The sequence below is a fragment of the Ovis canadensis genome, chromosome 2 (genome assembly GCF_042477335.2).
Source record: "Ovis canadensis isolate MfBH-ARS-UI-01 breed Bighorn chromosome 2, ARS-UI_OviCan_v2, whole genome shotgun sequence".
NCBI lineage: Eukaryota > Metazoa > Chordata > Mammalia > Artiodactyla > Bovidae > Ovis > Ovis canadensis.
The window spans coordinates 238,509,912-238,526,110 of NC_091246.1; the positions used below are offsets into that span (position 1 = coordinate 238,509,912).

The following is a 16,199-nucleotide window of genomic DNA, read 5'->3' on the forward strand; positions in this document are numbered from 1 at the left end:
TTAGAGAGTTAAAGTTTTCCAAAGAACAAAAGCGTTAGGAAGTTGTCATTTGGCTCTTGGTTCTCCAGCTCTGGGAGGATGAGCAGTGCTGAGATCCCCACGGGGGCTTCAGTAAGTTCAGGTGGGAGGCCCTGGGGTGTCTGTTCTCCACCTTGGGAGCCCTGTGGCCTCCAGCCCGGCAGTTCCAACTTACAGCCAGTTCCGCAGCCAGGCCACCCCTCCTGGAGCTCCGAGGGCCCCACATGGAGGAGTGGTAGGTCTCAGGACCCCTCCTATCCATCTGCCCGAACACAGAGGAGCGGGGTGCAGATGTGTTCTCATGGGGTCAACGGGGGCCTCTCCGAGGGTTGCAGACCGCAGCCTTGAACCGTCGGGGTAGCTTTGCCCCCAGCACGGTGACCCTGAGGACGAGTGCAGCCCCCAGGACAGCTCTGTACTGGGTCAGTGCAAGTCCAGGCCTTGGCCAGGGCGGGTCCTGCCCGGTTTTCTCCCACTCGGCACAGCTGGAACTCTTCAGCTGGGCCGGCACTCGGGCCTTGCCGTGCACCTCCCGGGAATGCTCTTGTGCTTCACTGCTTCTGTTTCTCTAGCCATCCAAGCAAACCGCCTCAGACTTGGTGGCACAAAACAGCAATGTCCATTTGTTACTATTATCCTCTTGGTGGTGTGGGAGTTACGGGCTCAGTCAGTTCTCCCTTAGGGTTTCTCCCGGGTATAGACAGAGCCGGGTCAGGTTGAGCCACCTCCAAGGCTTCCACAAGCATAGGTGTGCTGGCTGATGCTGGCTGTCGGCTGAGCTCTTAGCACAGGCCCTGGGCCGGGACCCCCAAGTGGACTCTCCTCATGGCCTGGGCTTCCTCAGGGCCTGGCAGCCGGGATCCCACCCAGGGTGAATGTCCCCAGAGGGGTGCAGATGGAAGCCATTTCACCTCTTCACCCAGGCTCTGAAGTAGCTCGGTATTGTTTCTGGTGCGTTCTCTTCATTACAAGCAAATTCCTGAAGCCCACATTCAAAGGAAGGAGAATTACGTTCTACCTCTTGACGGGAAGGAGTGTCAGAGATTTTGCAGTCTTTTTTTTTTTTATAAATGTATTTATTTTAATTGGAGGCTAATTACTTTATAATATTGTATTGATTTTGCCATACATCAACATGAATCTGCCACTGGTATACACGTGTTTGCAGTCATGTTTTAAAGCCACCGCCCCACCTGTGTCTTCAGGTCCCTGAGGACTGCCTCAGTGCTTGACTGAGTCTGTTCAGTCCCTGTTCAGATTTGGTCTTTGGACTCCTAGGCACTGAAGGCAGGAAGATGGTGAGAAACTTCTCCCGGATTGCCGAGTTTCTGCCAGCCCGTCACCTGGCATGTCCTGCAGTTTAGGGGGATAGCTTCTTGCCAGGAACCAGTTATGTCTCCAGTAAGTGGCCCAGTTTTGCAGACAAAAATAAACATAGGTAGGGGGAGTGCACGTAGAAGAGCCTGTGTTTTTCCTACAGACCTTTCATTTGGTATTTCAGCAAGGAGACCAGGGTTCTGAGCCTTCTTTAAGTTCGATTTGAGTTTTCCGAGGCTAGCTAAGCAGGATGTCTGTGGAATTGAGTCTGGCAGGCACAGCGTGTGTCTGCGGCAGAATAGCCCCCAAATGCAGTGTCTCCATGGAGATAAGGGAATAGCACCCGGCAGGGCACTTGTGCCAGGGGCTCGGGCCCAGGCCCAGCATCACCACAGCTAGTTGTCACCACTTTGAGTGACTGGATAATATCATTATGTGTCTGAATAGGAAGGTTTCATGGGCACAGTGAGTTTCCATTAACTTTCTTTTCTTCTTTTTGTTCTCTCTTTTTAATTCGTTATTATTTCCCTAAACTTTGGAAGAAGGGTGGGCAAAGTGTTTGGAGTATGGAAAAGTCCCTCAAAAGGAATTATATTAAAAATGGTGTTAGGAATAAAAAGTTAGGTTGGCAGCATAGCATGTTGGATTATTATTTTCACCTAGCCATCTATAAAAGGATATAGAAATAGCATCTTTCAGCATTCCTGGTATTATCCATTTGGCCCCTTCAGAAAATGGGAACTGATCATTTTTCTGGAGTTCAGAGCTATAAATAGTGTTTCTGAAAATGATGACTGATATTCCTAGTTCCAAGCCAGGCTTCAGCAGTACATGAACCGTGAACTTCCAGATGTTCAAGCTGGTTTTAGAAAAGGCAGAGGAACCACAGATCAAATTGCCAACATCTGCTGGATCATGGAAAAAGCAAGAGAGTTCCAGAAAAACATATATTTCTGCTTTATTGACTATGCCAAAACCTTTGACTGTGCGGATCACAATAAACTATGGAAAATTCTGAAAGAGATAGGAATACCAGACCACCTGACCTGCCTCTTGAGAAACCTATATTCAAGTCAGGAAGCAACAGTTAGAACTGGACATGGAACAACAGACTGGTTCCAAATAGGAAAAGGAGTACAGCAAGGCTGTATATTGTCACCCTGCTTATTTAACTTATATGCAGAGTACATCATGGGAAATGCTGGGCTGGAAGAAGCACAAGCTGGAATCAAGATTGCTGGGAGAAATATCAATAACCTCAGCTATGCGGATGACACCAACCTTATGGCAGAAAGTGAAGAAGAACTAAAGAGCCTCTTGATGAAAGTGAAAGAGGAGAGTGAAAAAGTTGGCTTAAAGCTCAACATTCAGAAAACGAAGATCATGGCATCCGGTCCCATCACTTCATGGGAAATAGATGGGGAAACAGTGGAAACAGTGGCTGACTTTATCTTTCTGGGCTCCAAAATCACTGCAGATGGTGATTGTAGCCATGAAATTAAAAGACGCTTACTCCTTGGAAGGAAAGTTATGACCAACCTAGACAGTACATTAAAAAGCAGAGACATTACTTTGCTGGCAAAGGTCCATCTAGTCAAGGCTATGGTTTTTCCAGTAGTCATGTATGGATGTGAGAGTTGGACTATAAAGAAGGTTGAGCGCCGAATAATTGATGCTTTTGAACTGTGGTGTTGGAGAAGATTCTTGAGAGTCCCTTGGACTGCAAGGAGATCCAACCAGTCCATCCTAAAGGAGATCAGTCCTGGGTATTCATTGGTAGGACTGATGTTGAAGCTGAAACTCCAATACTTTGGCCACCTCATGTGAAGAGCTGACTCATTGGAAAAGACCCTGATACTGGGAAAAATTGAGGGCAGGAGGAGAAGGGGACAACAGAGGATGAGGTGGTTGGATGGCATCACAGACTCGATGGACATGGGTTTGGGTGGACTCTGGGAGTTGGTGATGGACAGGGAGGCCTGGTGTGCTGCGGTTCACGGGGTCGGAAAGAGTCGGACACGACTGAGCGACTGAACTGAACTGATTCCTAGTTCTTTCTAGTCTTAACTTTCTTCATCCAGCGTTTGTGGATTAGCAAAAGAACAAAGAACTGATTTATATCTAAATACAAAGAAAAAAGTGTATATATTGTAAAAATAGGGTGATTGATTTAGTTTTTTATATTGTTGTTGTTCAGTCGCTGAGTTGTATCGGATTTTTCATGACCCCGTGGACTGCAGGACACCAGGCTCCTCTGTCCTGCACTGTCTCCCAGAGTTTGCTCAGATTCATGTTCATTGAGTCAATGATGGTATCTAACCATCTCATCTTCTGCCGCCCTCTTCACCATGTACCTTCAATCTTTCCCAGCATCAGGGTCTTTTCCAATGAGTCAGCTCTTCGCATCAGGTGGCCGAAATATTGGAGCTTCAGCTTTGGCATCCATCCTTCCAGTGAATATTCAGCATTGATTTTTATATTAGGTTAGAAAAAATTTCTGTGTTTTGAAAGGTATTGTCTTGAACAGCACAGGGGGTCTCCAAAGTGAAATCTCATCTACGCTTATAAAAAAGCAATGCACTAAATGAAGTGTAAATGTTAACACGAGGAAACTTGACAGCTGTACTGTAGTGAAGATCTCCATCACTTTTGTTATTGTTTCATTTCATGCTGGAGTTAAAAAAACTGTCTGTGACATTAACTGGCATTCTTTTAGTTGTATATATGTTTTGTTTAAAGCTTGCAGTTCTTTGTCCAAAAAATGGACAAAGAATGCAGTTCTTTGGACTTTTGCACAAATTATGTCAGTGACTTTGAAATATAAAGTGTCTCAATAAGTTTTGCTGGCATTACTATGGCAGTTTCATTAAAATAACATGGGGCAAGACATCTCCACGAAAAGTTAACATCTTGGAAGGCAAGGCATCTTGGCTTAGTTGTCCTTGTCTCATAAAACTTTTGACAGGGAAAAGAAAGAGTCAGAGTTCTGTTTAATGCTCAGAAATAGAGTTGATATTTTGAGCTGTAACCCAGATATCTTACAGTAATGGTTAGGTCCTGTTTATAACTGTTAAGTTCTCTGCACATTGATGTCATTGGATAGCAGATTGTTTTTGCTAACAGAGAAGGAGTTGCCTACTTCTCTCTTTCCTGTTTATAAAATTTGAATTTTTTTCCTCCATGAATGAAACTAATTTTTATAAGTAAAAACTGGGTTTTGTGGGCTTCCCCTGTGGCTCTGTGGTAAAGAGTCCACCTTCAATGCAGGAGACAAAGAGACACAGGTTCAATCCCTGGTTCAGGAGAAGGGCATGGCAACCCACTCCAGTGGTCTTGCCTGGAGAATCCCATGAACAGAGGAGCCTGGTGGGCTGCAGTCCATAGGGTCGCAAAGAGTCAGACATGACTGAGCGACTTAACAGCAACTCTTTTCTGTAGGCTGCTGGCAGTTAGGGCTCTTTTCTCTCAGGTTACCATACTTTGAAACTGTCATAAATTCCATTTCTTTGTTCTCAAGGTAAAAGCTCCACAAAGAGTCCCTTACATTTAGTTAATCGACAATGAGTTTCTGAGGGGAGATTTTTGGTGCAGTCCCGTTTCAAGAGGTACTACTTGGGTGACATTAACACTGATGGTTTGAGAAGTCATTTGACCCAGCTAATGGGTTTTGGTATTTCATTCCTCTGCCACTCGGTACATGTTGAGAAAAATCTCATAGATTCTCTCTAATATTTATTACCATAAAATGGGACTGTGAATAATCTAAAATTTTCATCCTTAAAAGTTCTTATCTATATAATTTTGAGTTCTGAATGTATGAAAAAGCTTAAATAATACTTAGGGGGGAAAGAAGGTAGTGAGTCTCAATATTGTGTTAGGAGAATGATAAATGATTTCCAGGGATATTCTCCAGAGGTTCAAATACTGGATATAAATTTGTTTCAGATGACTTTTTAAAGTTATCTTCCAATACTGAAATTTGATGGGTATTAAATAATAATAATAATTCATTATGTGATATTTGGAGTTTTAATAGTTAAAGTATTTTACTTCTGCACATCAACAATTGTGAAACATGAAGGTTTTTTAAATACAGTGGAATGTGGGTTATCATCGTAGCTGTTTAGGATATAAATTAAGAGGAATAGATAATTTTGGGCAGTGTTTCTCAAACATGCAGTTATGTGTCAGAGCCATTTGAGGAGTTTGTTAACAGTGTAGGTACTTAGCCCCTACCCAGTATCCACAAAATCAGTTTCTGAAGTTGAAGCCTGATCATTTTTATTTTTGGATGATTCTGATGTATTTCAGAGTTTACATACCACTGCTTTAGGACATAACCTTTCTGCCATTTTTTCAAGTGATCTACTTATATAGAAATACATTTAGAAAATCTTTGACCCTTTTCCATGAAAGGAAATAATAATAATAGCTGCCATGTATGGCCCACCAGGTGACTGCAGCCACAAAATTAAAAGACACTAGCTCCTTGGAAAGATAGCTATGACATATCTAGATGTATTAAAAAGCAGAGACATCACTTTGCCAACAAAGGTCCATAAAGTCAAAGCTTTGGTTTTTCCAGTAGTCATATATGGATGTGGAAGATGGACCATAAAGAAAGCTGAGTGCCAAAGAAGTGATGATTTCTAACTGAGGTGCTGGAGAAGACTCTTGAGAGTCCCTTGGACTGTGAGGAGATCAAACCAATCCTAAAGGAAATCCTAAAGATCAATCCTAAAGGAAATCAACCCTGAACATTCATTGGAAGGACTGGTGCTGAAGGTGAAGCTCCAGTACTTGGCCACCTGATGCAAAGAACTGACTCATTGGAAAAGACCCTGATGCTGGTAAAGACTGAGGTCTAGAGGAGAAGGGGACGACAGAAAATGAGATGGCTGGATGGTATCATCGACTCAGTGGACATGAGTTTGAGTGAACTGTGGGAGATGGGAAGGACAGGGAAGCCTGGTGTGAGGCAGTGCATGGAGTCGCAGAGAGTCTGACACGACTGAGCACCTAAGCATAGCACAGCATAGTCGATTTACAGTATTATATTAGTTTCAGGTATATATACAACATAGCGATCCAACATTTTTATAGGTTATATTCCTTAAAGTTATTATAAAATAATGCCTGTATTTGGTCTTTATAATTTTAAAGTCTTTCTGTATGCATGAAATGTGTTCTAAAATGAAGACTTTACATATTGTACAGTACCTGGATTGGGACACAGTGAATTAACATGGATGTGGGGGCAGCAACAGGTCCTTCCATCAAAAGTGTGACCTTCCAGGCAAGGGAGAAGGTAGGACAGAGGCAAGGAGGGTGGGCACCAGTGAAGAGTCCAGCTGTGCCCAGGGTGGCTTGGCCATCTTGTTCGGCTGTGAGCGATGGGGCAGGGTGGTGGTGGGCTTCCAGGAAGAAAACCCTAGGCTACTGCTCTAAGACCCAGTAGGGTGGCTTATGCTTTCTCAAACTGGCAGAGTGAACACCTGGCATCTTACCTAATTGTGGATTTGAATTTTCTCAGCACCCGTCACGCAGCCCTAACTTTTACTTAAAAGGAAGAACTTATCCCTCATACAGACTCACACGGCACAAACAGAGAAAAAGACTCGGTTTTGGTTCAGCCATTTTGTGAATTGATGATAGAAAGAAACATTGAGTTCATTTCTCATGTATGTAGAGAGAGGAACTAAAGTTGTATGGGATTCAGCCAAGGAAATAGATTTTGTTAGGAAAGTCAGTGATGAGCAGTTGAACTAGCATGGTAAAACATTAAAAAAAAAAAAAATCAAGGACTTCCCTGGCGTCCAGTGGTTAAGACCTTGTGGTTCCAATGCAAGGGGCGTAAGTTCGATCTCTGGTCAGGGAGCACAAAGATCCCACCTGCCATGCAGTGCGGCCAAAAAGAAGAAATTAAAAGATCGGTGATTACAAAGCACTTTGTAAGTAAATGTGGCATAAACAGAAGTGTTCAATACACTGTGCTAAGTTCATTGTTATAGTAAAATGTTCTCACAGGAGGCATGGCATTCACTTGAGAAGAATATAATTGTTTTTTATTTTGTAGGGTTTTTAAAAAATCTTCTTAAATTTTGTTTTTGTTTCTTTAAAAAATTATGTATTTATTTATGGCTGTGCTGAGTGTGCCTTGCTGCACGGGCTGTTCTCTAGTTACAGCAAGCAGGGGCTACTCTCTAGTCGCGACGTAGCAGCCTCCCTGGTTGAGGAGCACAGGCCCTAGAGCACTCAGGCTTCAGTGGCTGTAGCGTGGCCGCTCGGTAGCTGTGGCCCATGGGCCGAGTTGCTCCATGGCACGTGGGATCTTCTCGGATCAGGGATGGAACCCATGTCTCCTGCACTGACAGACGGATTCTTTGCCATTGAGCCACCAGGGAAGCCCCTTGTAGACTCTTTCTTTTTAAACATCGCTTTTTTGTTTTGTTTCACTGTAAATTGTCTTCCTAGACATGTTGCAGCAGCTCCACCAGCAGCTGGTAGAAGCTGAGCGGAGGTCCATGACGTACCTGAAACGGTACAACAGAATCCAGGCCGACTACCACAACCTCATCGGAGTCACGGCAGAGCTGGTGGATTCCCTGGAAGCCACAGTCAGTGGCAAGATGGTAAGGAGGTCCCCCATTGTCCACGTGTCTTCTTGAGATAAGGATGAGTCGCGGGCACAGATGATTCCTCACCACCCCAGCCAGTGATACTTGCCCCCCAACTTTACAAAGCCGGGTGCAGCTGTTTATCACGCTGCTGCAGTATTTCACCCATTTTTCCTGACACATTACCTACTGCGTCTTTATTTCTCTAGCCTGTTCTTAGTGTTAGCAAAAAAATGGGCAGCGGAAAAAAAATTATGTTGTGGCATAAAAACGGGGGGAGATATTCTTTTGGTATATAGGAGACCTATGGGTTTTCATATACTGATTTTGTATCCAGTAACCTTTCTGAACTCCATTAATCTGAGAGATTCTTTTGATCAATCCTCCTTTATTCTAGATTGGCAGTCATATCACTTTCAAATAGTGATTTTTCTTTTCCCCTTGTAGAGCCTAACTTTCTTTTTTCCCCCACTTAACTGATTAGCTAAGACTCTGGGAGTTGAATGAGTTCATGGGCATGTTTGTCTTATTTACGACTTTAGTGGGAGTGACTTGAGTGTTTTACTCAATAAAAAGATAGAAAGCTTAATAAAATCACATTCTGGAAATATAATTTTTTTTTGGAAGTAATTGTGGGTTCACGTGTGATTTTAAGGCATAGGGCAGAGAGTCCTTGTATCCTCTTCCCAGTTTCCACCAGTTGTAATAGTTTGCAAAACGATAGTGCAGTGTCTCAGCCAAGATACTGGCACTGATACAATTTATTGCTTTATCCTGATTTCCCCAGTTTTACTTGTACTCCTGTGTGTGTCTATATGTGTATGTTTTAAGCTTTATACAACTTTATCACCAATATAGATTTATGTATTAAACTTGCTTTAGCACCTTAAAAATGTGATTACAAAATGAAATGTATTCTAGAAGTTTTCGAAAATATAGAACTATGCAAAAATAAGATTAAAATCACCTGCCATTATCTCACTTAGTAATAACACTTGTTAACATTCCAGACTTTCTTTTTTTTTCCCCAAAACTTGGATACATGTGTTTTACAGAAATGGGCTCAGTTCACACGGTCTTCTAGTTTGCTTTTCTCCTAAATACCGAATCACGCATTCTTGAAGTCATTAAATATCCTCCTACGATGCTCACCTCTTGTGGCTCTGTTTTCTATCAGGTTATTTAGCGTGTTGGGTCTCTATTGTTGGACATTAGCGTTGTTTCCAGGTTTTTACTTTCATAAGGGCTCATTTAAGTAAACACTTGAAAGGAATCGGTTATGCAGTTCCCTGGGATTACCCCAGAACTCTAGGCCAGAGCAACAACTGTGGATTGCTTCTTGCTATAATAGCTTGTGAAAGTTGCTTAGTCATGTCTGACTCTTTGCCACCCCATGGACTGCACAGTCCCTGGAATTCTCCCGGCCAGAATACTGGAGTGGGTAGCCTTTCCCTTCTCCAGGGGATCTTCCCAACCCAGGGATCAAACCCAGGTCTCCCGCATTGCAGGTGGATTCTTTTAAATATGTTTTAATACCCTACACCGAAACGTCTTTGCCCGGATGAAAACACAGCTCATAAACGTTCACAGAACTGCTGAAGGTTGCATGGTGTGGCTGGAATCGCCGAAGCTAGGGGGTGGGGAGTGGCATGCGCTGCAAGATGAGGCGGGGGAGGTGCATTGGGGACGGTCACGGAGAGATTTGTAGACTGTGCTTAGAAACTTGTGTTTCACCCTGCAGTTAGTGAGGAGCATTTGAAATGTGTATCTTGAAAATTGTTCGGATTTTTTAGTTCTGAAAATAACACATACCGACTTTTCTTTAGTACAGAGAAGTACCAGAAACAAAACAAAGATGGCTTATATAATCACTGTTAACAAAAAAAAGAAGAAAAGAAGGCATGTACATTGAAAATTCAAATAGTACAGAAATAAAAGAAAACATGTGTTTTCCTTTTCCCGTCTCTCCTATTAGACAATAACTGCCATCGTTGTGGTGTGGCTGCCACGGCCAGGGTTTATGTGATGCCAGGCGTGGCCCGCTGACCACAGGTGGGACCTGAGCTCTTACTGCAGGAGTGTGGGAGCAGAGGCCCACACACCACCAGGCAGGGGGTTGGAAGGGCCTCCAGTATCAAGACAGGGAGACATGGGGTTGGGGGCAGGGAGCAGCACTGGAATCTGAACTAGCTTGTTTTTATTGTAAAAGAAATACATGCTCATAGTAAAAAATTGAAACACTTCAGAGGAGTATATAGTTAAGAACAAAAGGCCCCTTCCACACACAGTTCCTTAGTCTCGTTTTCTTGCAAGAGTAACGCTTGTGTATTACTTCAGAACCCTTCTGCACATACATGTGTGTGCGTGTGCATATACACATACTACTCGGGGTTATGTAACCCGTTATCCTTCTCAAACTTGCTGTTTCACTTTCAGCGTATCTTGGAAATCTTTCCACATGACCACACACTGCTTCATTCTTTTTAATGCTTGTACATTTTCCTACTGTAAGGGTGAGCCATAATTTCTAGATCTCTGATGATGAACATTTAGATTTTTTTGTTTGCTATAACACAAAATGTTGTACATACTGTTTATATCCTTATATATACAGTATACCCTCGAATGTAGGGAAGATAAGCACCTGAATGGAACTGCTAGGTCAGAAGTTATGGGCATTAAAGTTTTGATGAGTGAGTCAAGTTGCTCAGTCGTGTCCGACTCTTTGCGACCCCATGGACTGTAGCCTACCAGGCTTCTCCGTCCATGGGATTCTCCAGGCAAGAATACTGGAGTTGGTTACCATTTCCTTCTCCAGGGGATCTTCTCGACCCAGGGATTGAACCCGGGTCTCCTGCATTGGAGGCAGACGCTTTAACCTCTGAGCCACCAGGGAAGCTGGTTTTGATAGATGTTGCCAAATTATTTCCTCAAAGATTTCAACAATGTCTACCCACCCTCCACCCCCAGTAGCATATCAGAATATCTATTTCTTCACACACTTGCCAACGCTAGGCATGATTATACTTTGAAATTTTTGCTGGTTGGGTAAGTCAGTCAGTCAGTTCAGTCGCTCAGTCGTGTCCGACTCTTTGCAACCCCATGAATCGCAGCACGCCAGGCCTCCCTGTCCATCACCAACTCCCGGAGTTCACTCAGACTCACGTCCATCGAGTCAGTGATGCCATCCAGCCATCTCATCCTCTGTCGTCCCCTTCTCCTCCAATTTACATTTCTTTGATTATGTGTGAGGCCAAATATATTTTCATATGTCTTTATGCCATTTATATTTTGTCTTTTAGTCAACTATCGTATACATGTCCTGACCTCTTTTCACTTGTTTTAAGCAAGAAGGTGACAGAATCAAATTTCCACGTTAAAGAAATGGTTCTGGTACCAAAGGAGAGGAAGCAATTTCAGAAGCAAAGGGTTGCTCCAAAGTCCCAGAAATCACAGAAAACTCTAAAAGTCCAGAACTGAAAAGTGTCCAGTGTGTCTGCCATTTAGAAAGTAATTATTGGCGGCCTTTACCATGGGAATTTCCGTGGGGCGATGCAGACGGGCTCAACTGGGGTGTGTGGACAGGTAAAGGGAAGGCGAGGCAGCAGACGTCGGCTGCTCTTTTAAGGACTGTGTCTGCAAAGGAGAAACATCGAGAGGGTGGTTGATAGATGAGGACCTCGGGAGGAGAAAGGGGAAGGTATTTCTGAAATGTGAAATATGTCTGGGCATGTTTCTAGGTTGTAGGAAAGGAACTGGTATAAAAGGAAAGGTGAGATGCACAGGATGAACAAGGAATGTTTGAATTTTGATCCTATAGGCATTCAGAGGAGATGGGCTGAGGATAATGTAGGAGGTGCAGCCTTGAGATGGTCATCCAGCCAGATGACCCGAGAAATTCTCCACAAGGAACAGTCTTTCTTGTGGCTGAAACAGACCAGAGGCTTCCAGGGGGCAGACAGGAGAACCACAGGGAGAGAAGGGGTCTAGTCCAGTGTTCCGGCTCCTTCCAACCTACCAGTCATTTGAGTAGTCGTCCTCTTGTAGGCATGAGTGAGTGAGCATTGGGAAGGGACACCTGTTACATTAGCACGTGGGAGTTCACCACACAGAGTCAGGAGACTGGGAAAAGAAGTGTCCGTCCAACAGTCAGGCATAGAAGAAGTCTGGAAGGAGGTAAAACTGTCTGGTGGCTCAGTGTTAAAGAATCCACCCATAATGCAGGAGACATGGGTTCAATCCCTGGGTCAGGAATATCCCCTGGAGAAGAGAAAGGCAATCCACTCCAGTATACTTGCCTGGAAAATCCCATGGACAGAGGAACCTGGTGGGTTACAGTCTATGGGGTTGCAAAAGAAGGCAGACACAACTTAGCAACTAAACAGCAACAACCTCTAGGGACTGGCTTGTGGGGCAGGGTAGACTGAGGACAGGTTGGGGCACTCTTACCTCTTTTTTTTTTTTTTTTTTTTGACCACATGGCTTGTGGTATCTTAATTTCCTGACCAGGCATGGAACCCAGGCCCTTGGCAATGAGAGGAGAGTCCTAACCACTGAATCACCAGGGAATTCTCATTTTTATATATATTAAAAAAGATGTAAGATGAGAAGAAAATGTTTCAGAGATTACCACCTTAGATGCTAGACATCAGTCCTGAATCATGGTGGCTAATGACAGAGGCATGAGAGGCGCTAAGAAAGAGGGCATCATGTAACTGCTTTGATGCAGAAGTAACCCAGCTCCCGTCGTCAAGCGCTGGGTGGTTCATAACAAGTCTCCATCACTCACTTAGTTACTGTTTACTGAGCGTCTATCATGTGCCAGGCTCTCCCCTGGTCGCCAAGACGTAGGCCTCCTTCATCTCTTCCCACAGGTCCGGAAAGCAGGAGGCAGACCCGTTGGTTTTCTTGAGTCCACTGCTTGAGCCCAGATCTTCAGATTTTAAGCCCGGCATTCTTTCTATCATGACTTTCCATCCATTCTTACCGCTCCCACTCCCCCTGCCCTACCATGACTTCACTGCTTGAATTAACAAAAAATTGGTTTTAAATCAAGTTTATTTTATGGGAATTCCCTGGCTGTCCAGTGGCTAGGTGCTTTCACTGCAGAGGGCCCAGGTTCAATCCCTGGTCGGGGAACTAAGATCCCGCCAGCCAGGCAGTGTGCCAAAAAAAAATGTTTATTTTGCAGGATAGCAGGAGTATGTTAAGTGCAATTACATGACTTAAAGTATGTTATCCTGTAGTCACACCTGGAGAGTGTTAGTTTTCTCATCAGTCTCAACTCACTAGAACTCTGATGTTAAAGCAAAATCTTACCTCTGCGGCCGTGGAGAGTCAGTGCCCACACCGGCCAGGGCAACACTCACCAGCAAATCCCTTCTCTGTCCTCTGCAGATCACTCCCGAGTACCTGCAGAGTGTCTGTGTCCGCCTCTTCAGCAACCAGATGCGGCAGAGCCTGGCGCGCAGCGTGGACTTCACAAGGCCCGGCACGGTGAGGCTCGCATATTTCACCCTGCATGTTAGTCACTCCATCATGTCCAACTCTTTGTGACCCCATGGACTGTAGCCCACCAGGCTCCTCTGTCCATAGGATTCTCCAGGCAAGGATACTGGAGTGGGTTGCCATAGATTTCACCATACCATAACTTTAAAAAATGAGAGAGCAGGAGAAAATACATTCGGGAGTCTGCATTTCAGCAGGCTTTGGAGATCTGTACTTTCCCAGAAGGAAAAGGAAGCAGTTTTTGGACAGTGAGCAGCTGGAAGGCAGCCTCCTAGTCGGGGAGACAGGCTGATCTCTTCCAGGTGGGGCCGCTCTGTGGGCCCCAGGGCTGGTAAGAGCAGCAGGTCAGGAGGAAACCAAGGCAACCTCATCCTCTTTTACAGGCAACTGCCAGGTCTCAGGCAGGGCCTTTCTTTTTCTCTCTGTTCTTAGAGTCATTGCAAACTTACAGAAAAGTTGGAAAAATAGCCCGAAGGACACTTGTATACCCTTTACCCATATCCCCCAACTGCTGGCATTTAGCTCTTTTGTTCACTTCCTCTACACACACACGCACGCACACACAATATGTTTTCTGAACCATTTGAGGATAAATTACATATGTTATGTCCTTTTCTCCTAAATACTTGAGTGCAGTGTGCATTCATTAATAGGAATGTTCTCTTATGTAACTATGGTTATCAGTTTCAGTACATTTAATACTGATGCAGTATTTTACCTCATTACCTACTGTGCATTTTCCAGTTTTGTCGGCTGAGCCATTAACACCCTTTACAGCGTCTCCCCACCCCCACCCCATCGTGTGGGGTCAGGTGTTACGTTGACTTGTCCCGACTCTTTGGCCTCCTTTCGTCGCGAAGGTCCTCTCTGTCCTTCTTTCTTTGACTTTCATGACATTGATGTTTTAGAAGAAGATAGTCCTTCCCTTCCTTTAATAAGAGAACATTTCTCCTTTTGTGGTTGATGTTTCCTTGCAGTTAGATTCAGGTTTGCATTACAGGCCAAAATACTCCATAGGCGATGTGTCCTTCCTAGGAGAGCTCATCTGGAGGCTCGGGGAGTTGGTTTGGTCCTTAACCAAGGGGCAGACAGAGTACACCAGCGTCTCCCAAGGGAGTTTTCAGTTCGCGGACTCCTGTCTCGGGAGATACCAACCTGCCGCCTGGTCCAGAGGCCGAATGGGTGGAGCTGGGCAGTTAGGAGGGAAGTGGCACCCCCAAAAGTCAGAGCCCCCCCCCAGGGTCAGAGCCCCCCCAACGAGGGTCAGAGCCCAACCCTGAGGGTCAGAGCCCCATCACCTGAGGGTCAGAGCCCCCCACTGAGAGTCAGCGCTCCCCCAGGGTCAGATTCCCTACCCGCCAGGTTCAGAGCCGCCCTCAGAGTCAGAGCCTTCCACCCCAGGTTCAGAGTCCCTCCCCAAAGGTCAGAGCACCCCCTGCCGCCAGATTCAGAGACCGCCTCCGGGGTCAGAGCCCCTCCCCCTGAGGTCAGAGCCCTCCTCGCTCCCCCTGTGGGTCAGAGCCCCGGTTTTTACTGAAGTGTTTGAACATTAATACTAGGATCTTCTCTTCATAAACAGAGGCCTTTTTTAGTTTTAAAAGAATCTATCTCATTCTTAAAGAGATTTGAAGTAACTTCTTATTACGAGAAAATACACATATGAGAAATGAAAAAATATAGAAAATAAAGATAAAGAAATTCTGGTTAGAATTCATAGACACTGAAAGTAGATTGGTGGTTGCTGGAGGGTAGGGGAAATGGGGAGATTTTGGTCAAGGGGCACAGACATCCAGTTTTAAGATGATCGTGTTCTGGGGCTGTGATTGGCAGCACGGTGACTATAGTTAACAATACTCTATTGTGAGCTTGACGGTTTCTAAAGGAATAGATCTTAAATGTTCTTACTAGAAAAAAAAGGTGAGGTGACAGCTGTGTATTGTGATAATCACGTCACAGTACACACCTTTATCAAGTTATCACACTGTACACCTTGAACTCACACAATGGTGCATGTCAGTTATATCTCAGTGATGCTGGAGAGAAAAGAGAAATTATGGTTCAAGGGAAACGAGGGTGAGAAAAATAAAAGTAAGCCAGGTTGAGGCTGGTATTAAAAATGCACGTGGGGAAGGAGGCCTGGAATTGGCGCCAGCTTTGCAGTAGCCAGTGCAGAACGCAGTTACGTGATTTGTTTATAAAGGAAGAGACAGTGATATTCATCCTGCATCTAAGACAGCATTTGTGCTACATGTGCAGCCTCTGAAGCACAGCAGTAAAATGAACGCCCATGAGCCCATCACATGTGCCCACAACAGACCGTCTCAGTGCCGCCAGCATCCCCTGGTGCCCCTTAGACCGTGAACTTTTTCCAACTCAGTGTATTACAGTTTAAAAGCAAGTCATTAAGTACATTATTTTTGAAGACTGGCAGGCCAAAAAAACTCTGCATGGGCGATGCTATGGCTCAGACCTGAGGAGAGTTCCTCTCGTGGATTTTGGTGGAAAGGATGTGGTACCGTGCTTGTGAGCCAGCGTCCTTGACCGTGTCCTTGAGGCGCGCGTGGAAGGACTGGCCAGCCGCTGCTGTGTCGGCTGCGCCACACGTGGACGGTGAAGGATAGGAGCTGTGGCATCTGTGCTTTAGGATATGGCTGCAATGACGTCTGTGTACAGAAATCTTAAAGTGAGTCGGCCATTTTTAAAAAAATGTCAGTTAAGTACACACAGACATCTGAGTCT

General features: G+C 44.7%; 1 protein-coding gene across 1 annotated transcript in view; it reads left to right on the plus strand.

Moving 5' to 3' along the window:
* The window catches only part of ARMC9 (armadillo repeat containing 9), a 183,007-nt gene that overhangs the window by 22,394 nt on the left and 144,414 nt on the right, over positions 1–16,199 (plus strand). Inside the window, exons 8-9 of the mRNA XM_069578574.1 lie at positions 7,810–7,967; positions 13,350–13,448. Of these exons, the coding sequence (XP_069434675.1) occupies positions 7,810–7,967; positions 13,350–13,448 (257 nt within the window). The remainder of the gene's footprint in view (positions 1–7,809; positions 7,968–13,349; positions 13,449–16,199) is intronic.